At 40.9% G+C, this 23,006-nt stretch overlaps 1 protein-coding gene across 2 annotated transcripts; it reads right to left on the bottom strand.

Annotated features, from left to right (window-relative positions):
* Positions 1-10,109: 10,109 nt before the first annotated feature.
* On the bottom strand, positions 10,110-20,268 carry LOC143929997 (olfactory receptor 1J21-like). 2 transcript variants are annotated; one of them, XM_077453906.1, is made up of 2 exons: positions 20,186-20,268; positions 10,110-11,651 (listed from the first exon to the last, which is right to left on the bottom strand). In XM_077453906.1, exon 2 carries the CDS (start codon positions 11,649-11,651, stop codon positions 10,716-10,718), a length of 936 nt encoding a protein of 311 aa, XP_077310032.1. In that variant the 5' UTR covers positions 20,186-20,268; the 3' UTR covers positions 10,110-10,715. The 2 variants fall into 2 exon arrangements, with proteins under 2 accessions (XP_077310032.1, XP_077310031.1); XM_077453905.1 differs by having other exon boundaries at positions 10,110-11,655; positions 20,186-20,262.
* Between the last annotated feature and the right edge of the window lie 2,738 nt (positions 20,269-23,006).

The following is a 23,006-nucleotide window of genomic DNA, read 5'->3' on the forward strand; positions in this document are numbered from 1 at the left end:
TCACACACTGCTTCCTGCCTGTCCCTATATAAACTGACAAAACAGAGGCTACTGGAACAATAACTGGAATAGCACTTTTGTGGACCTGATAGTAACAGCTAATGACTAAACTGACTGTCCCTACAGCCGACACACCGTCCTGTCCCTTTCTCTAAACTGACAAAAGACACTCAGGCTGCTGCAACAATCAGTAGCGCAGCAAACCTATACAGTGGTGTGAAAAAGTGTTTGCCCCCTTCCTCATTTCCTGTTCCTTTGCATGTTTGTCACACTTAGGTGTTTCGGAACATCAAACCAATTTAAACAATAGTCAAGGACAACACAAGTAAACACAAAATGCAATTTGTAAATGAAGGTGTTTATTATTAAAGGTGAAAAAAAATCCAAACCATCATGGCCCTGTGTGAAAAAGTGATTGCCCCCTAAACCTAATAACTGGTTGGGCCACCCTTAGCAGCAACAACGGCAACCAAGCATTTGCGATAACGTGCAATGAGGCTTTTACAGCGTCCTGGAGGAATTTTGGCCCACTCATCTTTGCAGAATTGTCCTAATTCAGTTACATTAGAGGGTTTTCGAGCATGAACGGCCTTTTTAAGGTCATACCACAACATCTCAATAGGATTCAGGTCAGGACTTTGGCTAGGCCACTCCAAAGTCTTCATTTTGTTTTTCTTTAGCCATTCGGTGGTGGACTTGCTGGTGTGTTTAGGATCATTGTCCTGCTGCAGAACCCAAGTTCGTTTCAGCTTGAGTACACGAACAGATGGTCGGACATTCTCCTTCAGGATCTCTTGGTAGACAGCAGAATTCATAGTTCCTTTTATCACGGCAAGTCTTCCAGGTCCTGAAGCAGCAAAACAGCCCCAGACCATCACACTACCACCACCATATTTTACTGTGGGTATAATGTTCTTTTTATGAAATGCAGTGTTCCTTCTAAGCCAGATATACTTGGACACACACCTTCCAAAGAGTTCCACTTTTGTCTCATCGGTCCACAGAATGTTGTCCCAAAAGTCTTGGGGATCATCAAGATGTGTTGTGGAGAAATTGAGACGAGCTTTGATGTTCTTTTTGCTCAGCAGTGGTTTTCTCCTTTGAACTCTGCCATGCAGGCCATTTTTGCCCAGTCTTTTCCTGATGGTGGAGGCATGAACGCTGACCTTAACTGAGGCAAGTGAGGCCTGCAGTTCCTTGGACGTTGTTGTGGGGTCTTTTGTGACCTCTTGGATGAGTCGTCGCTGCGCTCTTGGGGTAATTTTGGGCGGCCGGCCACTCCTGGGAAGGTTCACCACTGTTCCATGTCTTCGCCATTTGTGGATAATGGCTCTCACTGTGGTTCGCTGGATTCCCAAAGCTTTGGAAATGGCTTTATAACCCTTTCCAGACTGATAGATCTCAATTACTTTCTTTCTCAATTGTTCCTGAATTTCTTTGGGTCTCGGCATGATGTGTAGCTTTTAAGGATCTTCTGGTGGACCTTACTGTGTCAAGCAGCTCCTATTTAAGTGATGCCTTGATTGTGAACAGGTGTGGCAATAATCAGGCCTGGGTGTGGCTAGAGAAATTGAACTCAGGTGTGGACAACCACAGTTATAGTATGTTTTAACAAGGGGGGCAATCACTTTTTCACACAGGGCCATGATGGTTTGGATTTTTTTTCACCTTTAATAATAAACACCTTCATTTACAAATTGCATTTTGTGTTTACTTGTGTTGTCCTTGACTATTGTTTAAATTGGTTTGATGTTCCGAAACACTTAAGTGTGACAAACATGCAAAGGAACAGGAAATGAGGAAGGGGGCAAACACTTTTTCACACCACTGTATACACCTAACACCTATACCAGTCCTGAAAATAACTTTTGTGTACCAAATAGCTAGCAATTTGGGTCACTGCAATCTCTCCCTGCTCCACACAGCAACCTCTCCCTATAGTGACAGAAGAAAGAATGTAAAATGTCCGCCGGATCGGGTTTATTTATAAGTTAGGGGGAATGTCCAAGTGTCCATGTGCTGTAATGTCTCAATTGGCTGTCCTGTACCCCATGATGGATGTGCCATCATAGGTCAAAGTTCTTTTACACAGTAAACACGGAAGTCCGCTGGGCGAACGGCGCCAATAGTCTGCCGAACGGGCGGACTGCGAACAGTCGAAATTCGCCACGAAACGACCGCCGGGTGAACCGTTCGGCCATCACTAGTACACAGTATCTAATAGTGTGTAAAGTTTCTACTACACTTCTAGTGGTGTACACATACACAATAGAGTGCAGCCATAGTACAGTTTCTACTACTTTTCTGGTGGTGTACACAGTATCTAATACAGTGTGTACAGCTTCTACTACACTTCTGGGGGTGTACACAGTACACAACACAGTGCAGCCCTAATATCGTTTCTACTACTTTTCTGGTGGTGTACACAGTATCTAACACAGTGTGCACAGTTTCTATTACACTTCTAGTGGTGTACACAGTACATAATACAGTGCAGCCATAGTATAGTTGCTAATACAGTGCAAGCGGTGTACACAGTATCTAATAAGGTGTTATTGAGCCAGAACATGCAGAAGAGTTGGTGGAGTGGATAACAAAGCTGTCCTCATGCTCCTCATCCTCTGTCACCCAGGCTCAGAGTAGTTTCCCTTCCAACACAGCTGCCAAAGCGGCTTATTCCACTGGCTCCTTGTCCACAGTCACTCCTTCCCTAGCCCCACCATCATGGAAGGAGGAGTCCCCAGAATTATTCGACCACAGTGTCAGGTATATACTGCTGGAGGATTCGCAGCAATTTGAAGGCTCCGATGTTGGTTCCCAGGTTGAGAAAGGGAGTAACGTGAGTCTAGAGAGAGAGGGTGCCACTGAAGGACAAGAAATTGGCAGTCATGTTCCCCAGCTGCAGCATACTCTAAAGTTTGCTCTAGGGATGAGGAGGGAGGGGATGATGAGGTTACTGACTGTACTTGGGTGCCTGAGAGAAGAGAGGAGGAGGAGGAGACAACTTCAATGAGGCAGGATGTCCTCTAGAGGGCAGCCACCCTATTGCATCACACCGCAGAGCTCCACAGGTGTAGGGCGCTGCTGACTCCTCGCTGACTTTTAAAAGTTCCTTGGTGTGGGCCTTTTCTACACGTGTGCAGCAGATCACACCGTTGCCACTTTCAATCTATGTTTGAAGCGTATCATGCGTCACCAGAACAGCAGCCACTTGGGCACATGCTTGACCAGACATATGACGACCTGCCATGCAGTCCGTTGGCAAGAGCACTTGAAAGACCCATATCAGAGAAAAGGGCGGACTTCTCCTTGCTAATCATCTGGGTTCTCCAACTCTACTAAAGAAATAACTGGTAAAGAACAAGCGGGACTTTAAAGGTACCAAAATAATATGCAAATAGATATATAAAAAATATAAATTTTATTGAACATAAGTTTCTTTAAAATGACAATATTCAAAAAGCATAGAATTCATATATCAGGTGCAGCTACTTCCCACTCTACATGTTTCACTCATAGGAGCTTCCTCAGGAACTTTTGAAAGTGCTGCATGAAGTTAACTACTACAAAAGAAACAAACAATTATAAATAATTATACTTGAAAGATTATTGTGACAATAGTGTCAAAAAATTACATAACAAATCATAAATCATGATTACATGAAAATAATAATAAGCTGGGAATGCCTGCCTACCAGATGCTTTTGTTTGCAATAACACGTGAATTAATCGGACAATTCTGATTCCTAGACTGAAGCCTGAGTTATAGGGGCAAATGTGCAACCATAGGGGGAGGATAAAATTCTGAAATGCATAAAATCCACATGTAAATGTTGTGCTCTATGGCCCTAATTGATCAAACTAAGATCATAGAAATGGTTAATAGTGTGGTGGAGAGATTGGCCATACATAACCATCTCATCTGTGCTAACAGGTGCCCCTTTACCATAATGGTATAATGCATCTCTAAATAACCCATGTCTCCCCTTTTCTCCCAGTAAACAGGCATAATCACCATCTCGGCTCTATCGTTCCTTCATCTGCCCAGCAGGGCAGAGACTCTCGGCTTTTTATTCACACACAAACAGTAAGCCAAAAACCTGATGTGACCTCACAGGATATGGCAACACAGAAAATCAGGGACCCAACAGGCAATCACTTCCTCCATGCAAAATTACATCACAGGAAATTACACTAAAGGGGAGGGCATCCACAGGAGTGTGAGGGAGAAGTGCACGTCTCATCCACTCGAGGCTTGTATGCTGCCCCCTCCGCCCAGCCTAATGCATGTACATCCACCTTCTGTGTCAGCACTCAGCACAGATCCCACTCAGTACTGCTCAGTAACCAGTATCCAGTAAGATCAATCTACTTGTTCTTACAGGCTTGAGAAGATCTGCGGGGACATTGCTACTAAGGATGAGCTCCGGCGTGTTCACACAGCCCACGTGCAGAGCTCGCCAGGAAGTCGGCACTACGCTAATCACAGGTAGTGAGACATTTCCTGGTCTCTGCAGCTGCGCATCAGGACAACGTCTCACTGCCTGTGATTAGCGCAGCGCAGTGCAGACTTCCTAGTGGGCTCTGCACATGGGCTGTGTAAACATGCTGGAGCTCATCCTTAATTGCTACTGGTGTTGTCAATATACGGTATGAGTATATTAACAAGGCAGAGATCAATGTCCTCTTATTAAAGCAGATATGTATCCAAAAGGGATAGCGTAGCCACACAGAGATAAAATAATATGTTTCTCCCGTTATGCCAGACTTCGCTTCTCTAATGTGCATAAACATTTGAAAGCAAGAAGTCCAGCGCATTGCGCTTAAAACTTACAAACTGGCAAAGGCCCCACACACAGAGAGAACATGTCTCCAAGCCCATGAGAAGGTTTTCATACTGACGGTTTTACTGCTGGTCCCGGTTCAACCCAAGTCCGCTCTGCTAGAGCGCTCCTTGGTTAAAACAGACACAGGGAGACAGATGACAATCTATAAAACACACATGCTAGAATAAAGCTTTATATAATACAATTTCCACAACAATAGTAGTTTTAAAATGAGGCAAAATTACCTTGTTCAAAGTTGCAAAAATATAGAACCAATACAATATTTTTGTACACAACAAAGGTAGGGGACAGGATCCACACTGGGGAAGAGATTCTGTCAGCTCTCCAGGGGCAGGCTCAGAGGTGGTTGGCACCATGCCGGCTTCAGCCAGGAATGGTTGTACGCAACAATGGCACCACCTTCTCTCTGCCCTTCAACAGTGGCCACGTGTCTTGTTAAACTCCCTTCTACAAAAAAGTTTTATCCCTATTGTGGGGTCACCAGTATGGTATTTATAAATTTAAATCATATCCCCTCTTCAGCGTCTCTTCTGCAGAGAGAATAAGTTCAGTGCTAGCAACCTTTCCTCGTAACAAATATCCTCCAGACCCTTTATTAGCTTTGTTGCCCTTCTTTGTACTCGCCCCATATCCAGTACATCCTTCCTGAGGACTGGTGCCCAGAACTGGACAGCATACTCTAGGTGCGGCCGGACCAGAGTATTGTAGAGTAGAGTGGAAGTGGTTTTATCTCTGGAGTTGATCCCCTTTTTAATGCATGCCAATATTCTGTTTGCTTTGTTAGCAGCAGCTTGCTGAGCCTGTCATCTACTAGGACCCCCAGGTCCTTTTCCATCCTAGATTCAGTGTATAAATTGCATTCATATTTTTGCCACCCAAATGCATTATTTTGCATTTTTCTACATTAAACATCATTTGCCATGTAGTTGCCCACTAGGGATGAGCCGAAAACCCTCCTGTTCGGTTTGCAGCAGAACATGCGAACAGGCAAAAAATTCGGCAGAACACACAAACACCATTAAAGTCTATGGGGAACGAACAGGAATAATCAAAAGTGCTAATTTTAAAGGCTTATATGCAAGTTATTGTTATAAAAAGGGTTTGGAGACCTAGGTCCTGCCCCAGGGGACATGTATCAATGCAATTTTTTTTTTAAACGGCCATTTTTTGGGAGCAGTGATTTTTTAAAATGCTTATAGTGAAACAATAAAAAACGAAATATTCCTTTAAATATCGTGCCTGGGGGTTGTCTATACTATACCTTTAAAGTGGCACATTTTCCCTGTGTTTAGAACAGTACCACAGAAAAATTACATTTCTAAAGGAAAAATTGTAATTTAAAACTGATCGCGGCTGTAATGAATTGTTGGGTCTCTGCAATATAGATAAAACTCACTGAAAAAAAAGAGTATGGGATCCGTACCCCTACCATTTCACAAAAAAAGTGTCAAAATGTTAAAAACGACAAAACACAGCTTGGGACAAGTCCTTTATTAAAAAATTTAAAATAAAAATGTCCCACAATGTCCATTTATCTTTTTCTATCATGCCGCCCGGACCAAAAAAGAAAAAACAAATCCTTGACCGACCCCCTGACATACACCTCACCTTCACTTATGCACTCATACACACCTGATTCAATATGTCATTTGCTTCCTTTACTTATAGTTTTAATTTCTCTCCTTTTTTCACAGTTTTTAGTTTAACCTTTACACACCTAACACGGGTGACAGTCTCCCCCCGTGTAAAATGGTAACGGGGTACATATGTACCCCTACCTTTTCACAAAAAGTGTGAAAATGGTAAAAATGACATGACAAGGCTTGGGACAAGTCCTTTATTAAAAAATTATAAATTAAAAATGTCCCACGAAGTACATTCATCTTCTTCTCTCGCTCTGACAGACTGAAAAAAAAGCCACATGCTGCCACCGATCCGCCTCCATGGGAGGCACCCGCCATAATGACTGTCCTCTCAGGTGACAGTTCTTTTATAACTGAGGGCGGGGCCACATGGTGATGTCTCCGGGTGACCCCACCCCCCTCTGACACACGGAAACATCCCTATCGCTTCCCCGTAAGGTCAGAGGGGGCGGGGCCACCCTCTGATGCTGATTCCCATAAAGGGAATACCCTTGAATGGTTGACAGCCAATAATGAGAGCCGTTGAACCAAGTCTCTGAATTTCCCACAAAATCTAAATATTCCTGGTACAACAGTATCTATAGTTCACCCGTCTTGTCCGCCAGGCTCCTGGCATTGGTGAACATGCCATGTACTTTAGACAGGTCGCATATTATCCTCTTATTGGGTGTTCCGAGATTGCAACTAGGACTTGTTACTACACTTACCTTGGGTTTATGTGCTTTGGTCAAGCTACCACTAATGCCCCCAATACTACCCTCTGGAATATGTTCCGTGCTGACATTCTCTACCTCTTGGCCCTTCCCACATTACCTAGTTTAAAAACCCCTCTAACTTTTTGGCCACCTTTACTCCCAGCTGATCTGCCACCTCCTTATTTAGGTGCAGCCCGTCTCTTCTATAGTACTGGTGATCAACTGAAAAGTCCGCCCAGTCCTCCAGGAACCCAAACCCCTCCTTACTACACCAGCTCTTCAGCCACTTGTTTACTTCCCTAATCTCCCTCTGCCTTTCTGTTGTGGCTCGATGTACCGGTAGTATTCCTGAGAATACTACCTTGGAGGTCTTTTTTCTTCGATTTAGTTCCCAAGTCCCTAAAATCGTTCTTTAGGACACTCCATCTGCCTCTAACAAAGTCAAAGTCAAGTCTGCCAACGTGCACCATGACAGCTGGGTGTTCCCCAGCCCTTGCCAGTAATCTGACCACCAGATCCATGATGTGCCGAACCTGAGGGCCCAGTAGACAACATGCAGTTTGGTGCTTCAGGTCTTTGTTACAGATTGGCCTCTCTGTCCTTCTAAGAATTAAGTCCCCTACCACCAGAATCTGTCTTTCCTTTCCCTTTGCTTCTCCCCCACTCTCACTGGAGGAGTTCTTCCCCCGGCAGCTAGGAGAGTCCCTCAGTGCTGGTCCCTGACGGGTTTTACCAATATCACTCAATGAAGCATACTTATTGGGATGCTCCAGCCCTGGATTGGCCTCCCTGGCACTTCCCCCTCAACCCTAGCCTGGAAAGTTATAAACTGTTTGTAGTCCAGATTTAATGCTCTGAGCTGGGGGGGGGGGGGGGGGCAGGTCAGTGACATACAGGTAGCATGTTGCTGTGCCTGTACAGGTCTACCCATCCACAGTACGTGTCAGGCAAGTAGTCAAGAGGATTAAAACCAAAACCGTATGTCAGAATTTTAATTCAGAAAGGCTCTGACAAATTTCAATTCCCAATTTCACATACAGATGGCTGTGTCAGAATCTAAGTCTTTGGAATAGACAGTCCTTGGCAAAAATGTATGGCCAACAAAGCTGCAGAAGCCATATAATGCTATCAAGAAGGCATGGAACAAAATCCCTGAATGGGATTTTCAACACTGTGCCGAATCTATTAGACATGTGCAATTAGTTTTCTTAGTTTTTTAATGAATATCTCCAAATTCAGAAATATCCAAGTTAACGAAAACCCATTAAACAAATTTTTCTGAATATTTATAAATGCGAAGATTCGTAAATTAGTAAATTTCAAAAATCCACAAATTCGAAAACTTGCAAATTCGAAAATCCAAAAATGTGAAAATCCAAAAATAAGAATGAAGATTCAAAAGAACAAAAATCCAAAAATAAGAATGAAAATACGAAAATTCGAAAACCTGAAATTCAAAAATCGGAAATAAAAACTAACTAATAATAACTTAACTATTACTAACTATTAAATTATAGGTTTGGAATTTCCTTTCAAATTTGACTGTTAGTGAACATAACGAATACGAATTTATCCGAAGTTACGAATTATCCGAAATAACGAATGATGTATCTAAACAAAAGGAACGTAAAAAAATTATTAATACTATATAACAATAATAATAATAATAAAAACATTTTATTTTTATTATTATTATTAATTTGTTCCGTTTCATTTGTTTAGAAGCAGCATTTGTTATTCCGCATAATTCGTAACTTCGGAGAAAATTCATATTGCAGAAGCCATATAATGCTATCAAGAAGGCATGGAACAAAAATCCCTGAATGGGATTTTCAACACTGTGCCGAATCTATTAGACATGTGCAATTAGTTTTCTTAGTTTTTTAATGAATATCTCCAAATTCAGAAATATCCAAGTTAACGAAAACCCATTAAACAAATTTTTCTGAATATTTATAAATGCGAAGATTCGTAAATTAGTAAATTTCAAAAATCCACAAATTCGAAAACTTGCAAATTCGAAAATCCAAAAATGTGAAAATCCAAAAATAAGAATGAAGATTCAAAAGAACAAAAATCCAAAAATAAGAATGAAAATACGAAAATTCGAAAACCTGAAATTCAAAAATCGGAAATAAAAACTAACTAATAATAACTTAACTATTACTAACTATTAAATTATAGGTTTGGAATTTCCTTTCAAATTTGACTGTTAGTGAACATAACGAATACGAATTTATCCGAAGTTACGAATTATCCGAAATAACGAATGATGTATCTAAACAAAAGGAACGTAAAAAAATTATTAATACTATATAACAATAATAATAATAATAAAAACATTTTATTTTTATTATTATTATTAATTTGTTCCGTTTCATTTGTTTAGAAGCAGCATTTGTTATTCCGCATAATTCGTAACTTCGGAGAAAATTCATATTGCAGAAGCCATATAATGCTATCAAGAAGGCATGGAACAAAAATCCCTGAATGGGATTTTCAACACTGTGCCGAATCTATTAGACATGTGCAATTAGTTTTCTTAGTTTTTTAATGAATATCTCCAAATTCAGAAATATCCAAGTTAACGAAAACCCATTAAACAAATTTTTCTGAATATTTATAAATGCGAAGATTCGTAAATTAGTAAATTTCAAAAATCCACAAATTCGAAAACTTGCAAATTCGAAAATCCAAAAATGTGAAAATCCAAAAATAAGAATGAAGATTCAAAAGAACAAAAATCCAAAAATAAGAATGAAAATACGAAAATTCGAAAACCTGAAATTCAAAAATCGGAAATAAAAACTAACTAATAATAACTTAACTATTACTAACTATTAAATTATAGGTTTGGAATTTCCTTTCAAATTTGACTGTTAGTGAACATAACGAATACGAATTTATCCGAAGTTACGAATTATCCGAAATAACGAATGATGTATCTAAACAAAAGGAACGTAAAAAAATTATTAATACTATATAACAATAATAATAATAATAAAAACATTTTATTTTTATTATTATTATTAATTTGTTCCGTTTCATTTGTTTAGAAGCAGCATTTGTTATTCCGCATAATTCGTAACTTCGGAGAAAATTCATATTCGTTACATTAACTAACAGCCAAATTTGAAAGGAAATTCCAATACCTATAATTTAATAGTTATTTAGAATGTTTGGATTTCATTTATTTTCCTATTTTTATATTTTTGTATTTTCCAATTTCTGAATTATCGAATTTACGAATTTTTGAATTTCCAAATCAGTGAAATTCTGGATTTTAGAATATTTGGATTTTAGAATTTGCAAATTTAAGAATTTCGGGATTTTCAGATTTGAAAATTTACGAAGTCTCAAATTTACAAGTTTTCAAATTTTTGAATTTACGAATGTTCTAAAAAAAGAAAAAGAAAAACCCAAATGAAACAAAAACAAATTTTTACGGTAGTGCATATGTCTAGAATCTATGGTATAATATTTTGGCTCTGATTAGGTAAGCTAAAGTATCTTCTGAAAAATTATTTAGTTTAAATCATGTTCCTCTTTCTTTTAATGCTACTTATAGCATTTAAGATCTCTTTGTTCCTCAAAGTGTAGACAAATGGGTTGAGCATTGGGACCACAGCCGTATAAAGCAAGGTCAGCAACCTTTCCACTTCTTTAGAACCTTCAGATTCTGGTTTACCATAAATTATAATGATTGGACCATAGAATAATATTACTGTGGTGAGGTGGGAGGTGCAACTGGAATAAGCTTTCAGTCGTCCCTCTGAGGAATGGATTTTTAGTATGGTGGAGATGATGAATACATAGGAGGTCATAATAAGCAAAAAAGGAAAAGATGCCAACAGTACATCCTGACATAATAAAACGATATTTCTGCTTGTAACATCACTAGAGGTTATTGCATACAGTGCTTTATGATCACAAAAGAAATGGTCAACCTTTTGAGTAAAACAGAAGGATAAGAGAGATGTGGATAACAAATTGATTATTGCATTGGTTGCAGATATAATCCAAGTGGACAGAGCCAATGAAAGGCATACATCTTTATTCATGATTGAGGAATATTGTAACGGCTTACAGACTGCTACGTATCGGTCATAGGACATGGAGGTCAGTACAAACACATCAGAAGCAGCTGACAATGAGAAGAAGTACAACTGAGTCATACAGGCGGAGAAGGACACCCAGTGGTCATGTGTTAGGAGTATGAAGAGCAGTTTTGGAAGAGTAACTGAAACATATATAACATCAGTAATAGCAAGATTACTCAAGAAGAAATACATTGGAGTATGGAGCTGGGGAACCAAACACACCAATACAGCAATGGTCGTGTTTCCAACAATGGTCATCAGATACATCAATAGAACTGCAGTGAGAAGGAGACATTGTCCAGTTTTAGAGATGGAAAACGCTGAAATGTAGAACCCATTTTCTGTACTGTTCAAGCATTCCTCCATCTTCCTTGCATGGAAAAAAAAATATTTTTACTTCTTGAAATTATTTAATATGAAAAATATTATTTCCATAAAATATTAATTCCCATAAAATATTATTTCCATAAAATATGCTTTCGTCGAAATACTAACAATTAGAAAATAAACCCGTTCTTGATCGTTAAAAGGGTGTTTATAATGAAAGTTTAATCAGAACGTTCTAACCCTAGCAGCACATATCAAATCTCAAATCTCAAATTAATCAAGACCTTTATCCTGTAAAACCCTGACTTGTCAGGGCTGGGCTCAGCCCTTCCTTCTCTGAGCTGGCCGCTCAGCTGTCTGCTAATTTCCAGCTCTCATCTCTCTTCACAGTTAACCACTTGCTTACTGGGCACTTAAACCCCCCTCAGTCTCAGACCAATTTTCAGCTTTCAGCGCTGATGCACTTTGAATGACAATTGCGCGGGCATACAACACTGTACCCAAATTAAATTTTTATCATTTTTTTTCCCCACAAATAGAGCTTTCTTTTGGTGGTATTTAATCACAGCTGGGAGTTTTATTTTTTGCTAAACAAACAAAAAAAGATGCAAAAAAATAAATAAAAATAAATCATGTTTAATAGTTTGTTATAAAATTTTGCAAACAGGTCATTTTTCTCCTTCATTGAAGTGCGCTGATGAGGCGGCACTGATAGGCTGCACTGGTGGGCACTGATAGGCTGCACTGGTGGGCACTGATAGGCTGCATTGGTGGGCACTGATAGGCTGCACTGGTGGGCACTAATAGGCATAGTTAAGGCGGCACTAATAGGCACAGATAAGGCGGCACCGATGGGCACAGATAAGGCGGCACTGATGGGCAAAGACGGGCACAGATAAGATGGCACGGATGGGTGGCACTAAGGGGCACTGATAGGTACCACTGATAGATGGGACTGCTGGGCACTGATAGGTGGCACTGATAGGTGGCTCTGATGGGTGGCACTGCTGGGCACTGATGGGCGGCACTGCTGGGCACTGATGGGCGGCACTGTTGGGCACGGATATGTGGCACTGGGGTGCAGCACCTTTGTTTAGGCAGACTGTGGGCACTGCTGGGTGGCACTGTGGGCACTGCTGGGTGGCACTGCTGGGTGGCACTGTGGGCACTGCTGGGTGGCACTATGGGCACTGCTGGGTGGCACTATGGGCACTGCTGGGTGGCACTGACAGGGGGGACACATTGTTTATTTAGGCAGGCAAAGCAGGGGGCAGGTGGGCACTGGCAGGGGGCAGGTGGGCACTTGCAGGGCTGGCACTATGGGTGGCCGGTGATCGGCTTTTTTTTTTCTCCTCGCGCTGTCAGCGCGAGGAGGAATAATAGCCGATTGCCGGCTCCGTTATATCACACGATCAGCTGTCATTGGCTGACAGCTGATCACGTGATAAGGGGTCGGGATCGATCCCTTGCACGGATCGGTGATCAGGCGAGTCTCGTAGACTCGCCGATCACAGGGGGCGCGCAGGACGCTCGTGCACAGGACTACGTCTATTGACGTTGTCCCGGAAAAGGAGATCCACCTTGTAGCCGTCATTTGGCTATAGCGCGGATCTCATGTGGTTACACAGCTGTTGATGATATCCTGCTCACCAGTCCTGCCTACTTAAGCCGCCCAGTCCAGAGGAGCTCTGTCTTTGCCTTGGCCAACATCACAGAAATCTCCTGCGATCCTGTTCAAGACTTGCTTTGCTGACATCCCTTCTTGGCTCCAGATGCTGCTTGCTGTTCCTCTACATTGATCCCTGATATATGGCTTGGCTGACTATCCATTCCGGTTACTGAACTCTGGCTATGTTTTGACTACGTCTGTTCATTTTACTTTTATTATTAAACAAGTGTGATTTAACTGTACTTCTGTCTTGGCCTGATTTCATAGTTTCTGACATTATTCTAAATTTGAAATTCCCTTCATGAGCTACTGCTGCAGAAAAACCCTCTTCATCTACACACATGTGGAAGTGTCAGGAGCCTAGTCCTCTGCTGAGCGCACTAGGGGCCTGGCAGAAGGTAGAGGACACAGGGGTGATTTACTAAAGGCAAATCCACTTTGCACTGGAAGTGCACTTGAAAGTTCAGTAGCTGTAAATCTGGAGGGAGACATACAAGGAAAATTAAAAAAACAGCATTTTACCTTCCACTCACTTCAGATCTACCCCTCAGATCTACAGCGACTGCACTTCCAAGTGCACTTGTAGTTCAAAGTGGATTTGCTTTTCGGAAATAGCCCCCAGTGCGTCAGTTTAAGAAGACTTTTGGGGCACTGTAGCTTTTGAACAGTCTAAAGACTGGTAGCATGAGCAAGCCTGCAATTATGCATTTTCATACCCTGGGGCAATTTTTCTATGCCATTGTTTGATAATTCTTAATTAAAGAGGAACCGCAGTCTGCTCACATAATTTGTAATAAAAACATCTTTGCCATTCTGAAGCTTCCCTCCAACCACTTTGCATATTATTTTATACCTACTATGATTTAGAAATTTCCCTCCACTAAGTCTGGCTGCATCCATTTTAACTGTGGGCAGTTTACCTTCCTGGTAAATTCTCAGGAGAGTGAGAGAAGGAGCTGTGCATGATGTCATAAGCCTAGGCTAATGACCAGACAAGAAACAGGAAGTGGGCTGTATAAGGTATTTACTGGCAGATAAAAAAAATGGTTTACTATCCAAAGTTAAAACAACAAGGTAAAGATGATTTTATAGATGAAAAGTTGAAAAATGACTGAAGTTCCACTTTAAATACAATTCACTGATTTCTGTAAAATTATTATCAATCTATTTTGTTCTTTGGGTAGAGTTTTTGATGTTTTCTGCCTTTATCCCTTTAAGGCCAAACTGAAGTCAGTGAAATAGATATTCAGTTACAAAGGCATTGTACTAACAGCCCCCATTATGGTCCTCCCTCCATATTGCTACAGTGCGATTATATGACTATGCAGTCCAAGGGACACCAGCTTGATTGTACTGCACAGTACACCCAGAATTGGTTGAAAAACACCCCCTACTGAGGGGTGTGGCTGGTACACATCTATGGCAACATAAAGCACTGGAGTGAGAGGGCAGGAAGGACATTTCCACAAAAAGAAAAATATATTTTTAAGGTTTTTCAAGTGAAAATCAGTTAAAATCAGTTTAAAAAAAAATCATATAATACAGCCATCCTCACAAAAAAAAAAACTAAAAACAAAGACCTCAATCTTAGTGGGTAAATGATTGGATTCATGCCAATCATTCCTTTTGCCTTTTTTAATTATCTGGGCATCCAGGACCACTAGTGTAAAGAACAGATACAGAGCCGCTATTGCCAACATGCATACAGCTGTTTGAGACTTCTTAGCCCTCATTCTAGCAAGATATGGCTAACACTTGCCGACCAGTGCACAACGATATACATCGGCACAATGGCATGGCTGCGCAAATGGGCGTACCTGTTCATCCCCTTTAAATCGCAGGGAAACGCACGTGGCCACCGTGTGCTGCGCGCTCGCAGGTCCCGTGGACTTGATGTCCACTGGTGGCCCACGATCATGACGCAGAGAGGCAGAACAGGGAGATGCCTATATAAACAAGGCATTGTCATTGGGAGCAGTGACCTCTGTCATGTTCTAGTGAGCCCACCCCCCTACAGTTAGAACATACTGAAGGAACACAGTTAACCCCTTGATCGCCCCCTAGTGCTTAACTTCTTCTCTGCCAGTGTCATTTACACAGTAATCAGTGCTTGTTGTATAAATGTCACTGGTCACAAAATAGTGTCAAAGTGTCTGATGAGTCCGCCAAAATAATAAAAATGCCATAAATCTATCCCCTTATTTGTAGACGCTATAACTTTTGAGCAAACCAGTCAATATACGCTTATTGCGTTTTTTGTTTTTTTTTACCAAAAATGTGTAGATGAATACATATCGGCCTGAACTGAGAATTTTTTTTTTTTTTATTGTAGTGGTGACACTTTGGACAAAGTGTCATTCATGTGTAAATTTAGTTTTTGTATCAGAACAGTATTGGGGTTCTGAGGGTTAATTATGTAGGTTGAACTTTGACATCAGTTTGGCTGGGCTGTGTTAGAGTTCTGCCTGGTCATGTGTACAGTGAGGGGCACACGACAGGCCAGAACCAGGCCTGGTTGGACCTTTTGGGTATCAGCTTCGTCAGAGCCAATCAGTGGGGCTGCCAGGCCGTGCTGAGGAGTCTGGGGAGGGGTACTTAAGATGTTGAGGTCACGTGTTACATGTGGTTCGTTCGTGAGGCCCTAGCGGTCTGTTCCTGATTGTGGACTGGGGTAGCCCGGTGAGGGGTCCCCGGGAGCGTTCGTCGCTCCGCAACATGCTTTGGTTGGTTACCCCCAATAGACCCACCCGGTCTGGGGTAGGGATCCGTCTGTTCCCAAGTCTCGGAACCGGCTGGTCCGAGGCGCAGTAACTGAGGGGGGATTCAAGGTGTCCGGGTGTGCTCTCGGCTTGGAGGGACACCACAGCTCGTGCAAGTGATCGGGGGAGGACTCTTCGGAGGAGGGCCAACAAGCTGGCATCCTGAGAAGTGCCTGGTTACTGAGTTGTGAAGGACATTGGCGAATCCAAGCTCCTTCCAGTACTGTCAAGGAGACAGAGAACGTTCCAGGTACTGAGGAAGAAGGTTCCTGTTCACTTTCAGTTACAACTTGTTCAAGGTCAGAGATTTCACAAGTTCTGAGTCAAAGCGCTGATTGCCATAATCTCTGGCTAGAGATTTTTTCAGCCTTGAAGTGCCCAGCTGCGAATGGCTACTCTCTGGATGGTATTAGAGACTTTGTGATATTTGCAGTTCAAGATGCCTGAATTTTTCACCCATGCCCTCTGTTCCCATACGAGACTGTGTTGTTGGATGTTACCCCTGCAAATAAAAAACGTTCAAAAGGACTTTATTGGTGTCAGCGTCCAAAGTTGTTGGGTACCAACCCTGGGAACCCCTAGATGTGGAAGAACAAGCCAAGTGGAGGTAATCGGTAAGCCCAAAAGTTAAGGCCACCCTGCAAAGGGTTATGGCTGCTACATTCTTTTTTTGGGGATATTTATTGTAGCAAAAAGTAAAAAATATTGAATTTTTTCCCAAAATTGTCGCTCTTTTTTTGTTTCTAGTGCAAAAAATAAAAACCGGTTATCAAATACCACCAAAAGAAAGCTCTATTTGTGGGTAAAAAAAAAGGATGTCAATTTTGTTTGGATGCAGTTAAAGTGATGCAGTGCCAAATTGCAGAAAGTTCTCCAGTCAGGAAGGGGGTAAGTCGTTTCGGGGCTAAAGTGGTTAAAGTCTCTATGGTGCAGATTTTTGATTTCAGGATAACAGAACATCCATTACAGTCGCAGTAGGGTGGCAGTAATGGAACCAAAAAGCCCTCCTATAACATACTGTGGGATATAGTGTAATAAAAAGTCTTATTCGTGTCCTCACTTCCACCACAAAACCCAAAAGAAGGGACTTAGTCTTTGCTTTTGCGTAAGTGGATGAAGACATGTAAATCATTCTTTTTTGCACATTTTATCCATTGGTGGATCCAAAGCTGCTTATAAAATACTGCTAGCACTGATAAAATATACAAACTAAATAGGTGAATAAAAAAAGTGGAAATAAAGTTGCGTTACTTATATCTGGAAAAGCTGGTGGCATCATCAATAACACTAAAGCCCCGTACACACGAGAGGACTTATGTCCGACAGACTTCCGAAGGAGTTCTGCCGGAGTTCTGCCAGAGTTCTGACAGAGTTCTGACGGACTTTTCGACTGAGCGGACTTGGCCACACACAATCACACTAAACTCCGACGGATTCGAACGTGATGACGTACGACTGGACTCGAATAAGGAAGTTCATAGCCAGTAGCCAATAGCTGCCCTAGCGTCGGTTTTAGTCCGTCGGAATAGCATACACACGAGCGAATTTTTCGAAGGGTCCGGCGGACTTCCGTCGGGAAAATTTGAAGCATGTTCCATATTCTAAAGTCCGTCAGACTTTGGTAAATCAAAAGTCCGTTGCAGCCCACACACGATCGAATAGTCTGACGGAATCAGTCCGTCGGACTTTGGATGTTGAAAAGTCCGCTCGTGTGTACGCGGCAAAATTGTATAAAAAGTAAAAAATAGAAGAAATGCAGCGCTAAAAAGTGCATAGGAACCCTGAATAGGTATCCAGAAGTGAGTGCTCAATATAACATTTTAATTAGTGAAATAAATGAATGCACATTTTATACCAATGTGCATACTGAAAATGCTATGTGCATAAATTATATACTAATTATTTATACTATGTGTATATATATATATATATATATATATATATATATATATATATATATATATATATAGCTCATGTAAGAAACCACAAAATCATACAATATTATGGACGCACATGAGAAGTCCCACCATAGAAGGTATATGGAATGGTTTGCACATTCCCCATTCAACCTACTGTGGAGCATGATAACCAAAGTAATCATTCATGAGTCCCTGAAATAGTTCAATGTAACATATTCAATCCCATAGATGTAATAACAGGGTATTGGAAATCCTAAAATGCAATATTGGAGCTGGAATGTGCAGGGAATTATTTATACACAGCATCCGGGGATGTGCATCCAACACCAGGGAAGGGGGTGAATACTCTTACCCCAAATTATGGACGCAAATGCCAGCAGCGAGGGGTCAAATGGGCAGAAACGATCCTAAGGGGCACAGTAGGTTGGATGTGCAAACCATTCCATACACCTTCTATGTTGGGACTTTTCACGTGCGTCCACAATAGTGTATGATTTTGTATTTCTGCACAGGATTATTTATATATCTATATCTATATATATATATATATATATACACACACACACACACATACATACATACATACATACATACATACAGTGGTGTGAAAAAGTGTTTGCCCCCTTCCTCATTTCCTGTTCCTTTGCATGTTTGTCACACTTAAGTGTTTCGGAACATCAAACCAATTTAAACAATAGTCAAGGACAACACAAGTAAACACAAAATGCAATTTGTAAATGAAGGTGTTTATTATTAAAAGGTGAAAAAAAATCCAAACCATCATGGCCCTGTGTGAGAAAGTGATTGCCCCCCTTGTTAAAACATACTATAACTGTGGTTGTCCACACCTGAGTTCAATTTCTCTAGCCACACCCAGGCCTGATTATTGCCACACCTGTTCACAATCAAGGCATCACTTAAATAGGAGCTGCTTGACACAGTAAGGTCCACCAGAAGATCCTTAAAAGCTGCACATCATGCCGAGACCCAAAGAAATTTAGGAACAATTGAGAAAGAAAGTAATTGAGATCTATCAGTCTGGAAAGGGTTATAAAGCCATTTCCAAAGCTTTGGGAATCCAGCGAACCACAGTGAGAGCCATTATCCACAAATGGCGAAGACATGGAACAGTGGTGAACCTTCCCAGGAGTGGCCGGCCGCCCAAAATTACCCCAAGAGCGCGGCGACGACTCATCCAAGAGGTCACAAAAGACCCCACAACAACGTCCAAGGAACTGCATGACTCACTTGCCTCAGTTAAGGTCAGCGTTCATGCCTCCACCATCAGGAAAAGACTGGGCAAAAATGGCCTGCATGGCAGAGTTCCAAGGAGAAAACCACTGCTGAGCAAAAAGAACATCAAAGCTCTTCTCAATTTCTCCACAACACATCTTGATGATCCCCAAGACTTTTGGGACAACATTCTGTGGACCGATGAGACAAAAGTGGTACTCTTTGGAAGGTGTGTGTCCAAGTATATCTGGCGTAGAAGGAACACTGCATTTCATAAAAAGAACATTATACCAACAGTAAAATATGGTGGTGGTAGTGTGATGGTCTGGGGCTGTTTTGCTGCTTCAGGACCTGGAAGACTTGCCGTGATAAAAGGAACTATGAATTCTGCTGTCTACCAAGAGATCCTGAAGGAGAATGTCCGACCATCTGTTCGTGTACTCAAGCTGAAACGAACTTGGGTTCTGCAGCAGGACAATGATCCTAAACACACCAGCAAGTCCACCACCGAATGGCTGAAGAAAAACAAAATGAAGACTTTGGAGTGGCCTAGGCAAAGTCCTGACCTGAATCCTATTGAGATGTTGTGGTATGACCTTAAAAAGGCCGTTCATGCTCGAAAACCCTCTAATCTAACTGAATTAGGACAATTCTGCAAAGATGAGTGGGCCAAAATTCCTCCAGGACGCTGTAAAAGCCTCATTGCACGTTATCGCAAACGCTTGGTTGCAGTTGTTGCTGCTAAGGGTGGCCCAACCAGTTATTAGGTTTAGGGGGCAATCACTTTTTCACACAGGGCCATGATGGTTTGGATTTTTTTTCACCTTTAATAATAAACACCTTCATTTACAAATTGCATTTTGTGTTTACTTGTGTTGTCCTTGACTATTGTTTAAATTGGTTTGATGTTCCGAAACACTTAAGTGTGACAAACATGCAAAGGAACAGGAAATAAGGAAGGGGGCAAACACTTTTTCACACCACTGTACATACATATATATCCCAATGAGAAGTGCGTTACAATAATCCAGTCTGGAGGAGACAAAGGCATGAACCAATCTTTCAGCATCTGAAAGGGAAAGAATAGGACGAAGTTTAGAACTATTACGGAAATGATAAAAAGAAGTCTTACATAAATGTTTCATATGTGCTTCAAAAGTGAGTTGAGAGTCCATTTTTACACTATATATATATATATATATATATATATATATATATATATGCCACTCAAACCTATCCAGGGTTCCTATGCACTTTTTAGCACTGCACTTCTTCTATTTTAAACTAAATAAGTGGACTTAGCAATATTTATAATCATACAGCTCCCAAAAAAAAACACAAAAAATATTAAGGGTGAAGTTCACCTTTTTTTTATATATTCCAGCTCCCCTATGTACCAATATAACATTAATGTACTTCTTTTGCAAAAATAAAAGAGCTTTCCATTTATTCTACACACGCTTACCTCACTGTATTTATAGCCATTTCAAAACACTGTTCGATTACTTCTACCTTACTTTCTGGTCAGACTTTAGGTCATGACACAGGAAGGAGTTGACCAGCTGAGGGTAGTTGATGCAGGTTTTGTGCTAATGAAATCAGCTGGTCAAATCCTTCCTGTGCTACATTGGTACAAAGGAGAGCTGGAATTTGAAAAACGAAAAAATTTAAATAAGGTGAACAAAGGTGAACTTTGCCTTTAACCGCTTGCTGCCCAGCTGCCGTCATTATACGGCAGCAGGTCGGCACGATCCCGTGAACCGCCGTAACTGTACGTTGGCTCCTTTAAGCAGGACAGCATGCGTGCGCTGCACTGCGGGGTGCCGATGCTCATGGCTGATGGTCGTGATGATCGCTAGCCATGCACGATCATGGGCACGAGTGCCAGAACAGGGTGAACACACAAATCCCTGTTCTGTGAGGAGAGGCAGATCATAAGTGCCTACTAGCTAGGAACAGCAAGCAATCTGTCATCTCCTCTAGTCAGTCTCTGTCATGTTCTAGTGAGCCCATCCACCCCTGCAGTTAGAACACAGTGAGGGAACACAGTTAACCCCTTGATCGCCCCCTAGTGTTAACCCCTTCCCTGCCAGTGATATTTGTACAGTAATCAGTAAATTTTTATAGCACTGATCGCTGTATAATTGTCAATGGTTCCAAAAATGTGTTAAAAGTGTGCGCCATAATGTTGCAGTCCTGATAAAAATCACAGATCACCACCATTACTAGTAAAAAAAAAAACACACAATAAAAATGCCATCTTTCCCTTATTTTGTAAACGCTACAACTTTTGCGCAAACCAATCAATATATGCTTATTGTGATTTTTATTACCAAAATTATGTAGAAGAACACATATCGGCCTAAACTGAGGAAAAAAATTACTTTTTTCAAAGCAAAAAGTACAAAATAGTGTTTTTTTTCACAATTTACGTTTTTTTTTGTTTATAGTATGAAAAATAAAAACCACAGAGGTGATTAAATACCACAAAAAAAACTATTTGTGGGGAAAAAAAAAGGACGTTAATTTTGCATGATCACGCAATTGTCAGTTAAAGCAATGCAGTGCCATTTTGCAAAAAATGGCATGGTCATTAAGCAGCCGAATCTTCCGGGGGTGAAGTGGTTAATAACATTTATTCAAACAGCATCAATTAGAATACAATTTCATGTAATTATGACACATTGGTTAGAGGATATTTGTAATCAGTATGTAAATTGCATAGTGGTTAGAAAGCAATTAAAAAAAAAAAAAAATATATATATATATATATATATATATATATATATATATATTTACAGTATATATATTATATATAATATACATACACACACACAGTTGTGCTCACAAGTTTACATACCCTGGCAGAATTTATGATTTATTGCCCATTTTTCTGAGAATATGAATGATAACACAATAACATGATAAAAACTTTTCTTTCACTCGTGGTTAGTGTTTGGCTGAAGCCATTTATTATCAATCATCTGTGTTTACTCTTTTTAAATCATAATCACAACAGAAACTACCCAAATGACCCTGATCAAAAGTTTACATACCCGGTGATTTTGGCCTGATAACATGCACACAAGTTGACACAAAGAGGTTTGAATGGCTATTAAAGATAACCATCCTCACCTGCGATCTGTTTGCTTGTAATTAGTGTGTGTGTATAAAAGGTCAATGAGTTTCTGGACTTCTGACAGACCCTTGCATCTTTCACCCAGTGCTGCAATGACGTTTCTGGATTCTGAGTCACGGGGAAAGCAAAAGTTATGTCAAAGGATCTGCGGGGAAAAAGTAGTTGAACTGTATAAAATGGGAAAGGGATATAAAAAGATATTCAAGGAGCTGAGAATGCCAATCAGCAGTGTTCAAACTCTAATCAAGAAGTGGAAAATGAGGAGTTCTGTTGAAACTAAACCACGGTCAGGTAGACCAACTAAAATTTCAGCCACAACTGCCAGGAAAATTGTTCAGGATGCAAAGAAAAACACACAAATAATTTCAGGTGAAATACAGGAGTCTATGAAAACATGTGGTGTGGCTGTTTCAAGAAGCACAATAAGGAGGCATTTGAAGAAAGATGGGCTGCATGGTCGAGTCACCAGAAGAAAGTCATTACTACGCAAATGCCACAAAGTATCCCACGTACAATATACCAAACAGCACAAACTCTAAACTACCAAACTCGAGACAAGCCTCAAACCTTCTGGCACAAAGTCATTTGGAGTGATGAGACCAAAATGTAGCCTTTTGGCCACAACCATAAACGCTACATTTGGAGAGGAGTCAACAAGGCCTATGATGAAAGGTA

The sequence above is a fragment of the Lithobates pipiens genome, unplaced genomic scaffold, assembly GCF_037356315.1.
Source record: "Lithobates pipiens isolate NorthernLeopardFrog02 unplaced genomic scaffold, aLitPip1_a1.2 Scaffold_25, whole genome shotgun sequence".
Taxonomy (NCBI): Eukaryota; Metazoa; Chordata; class Amphibia; order Anura; family Ranidae; genus Lithobates; species Lithobates pipiens.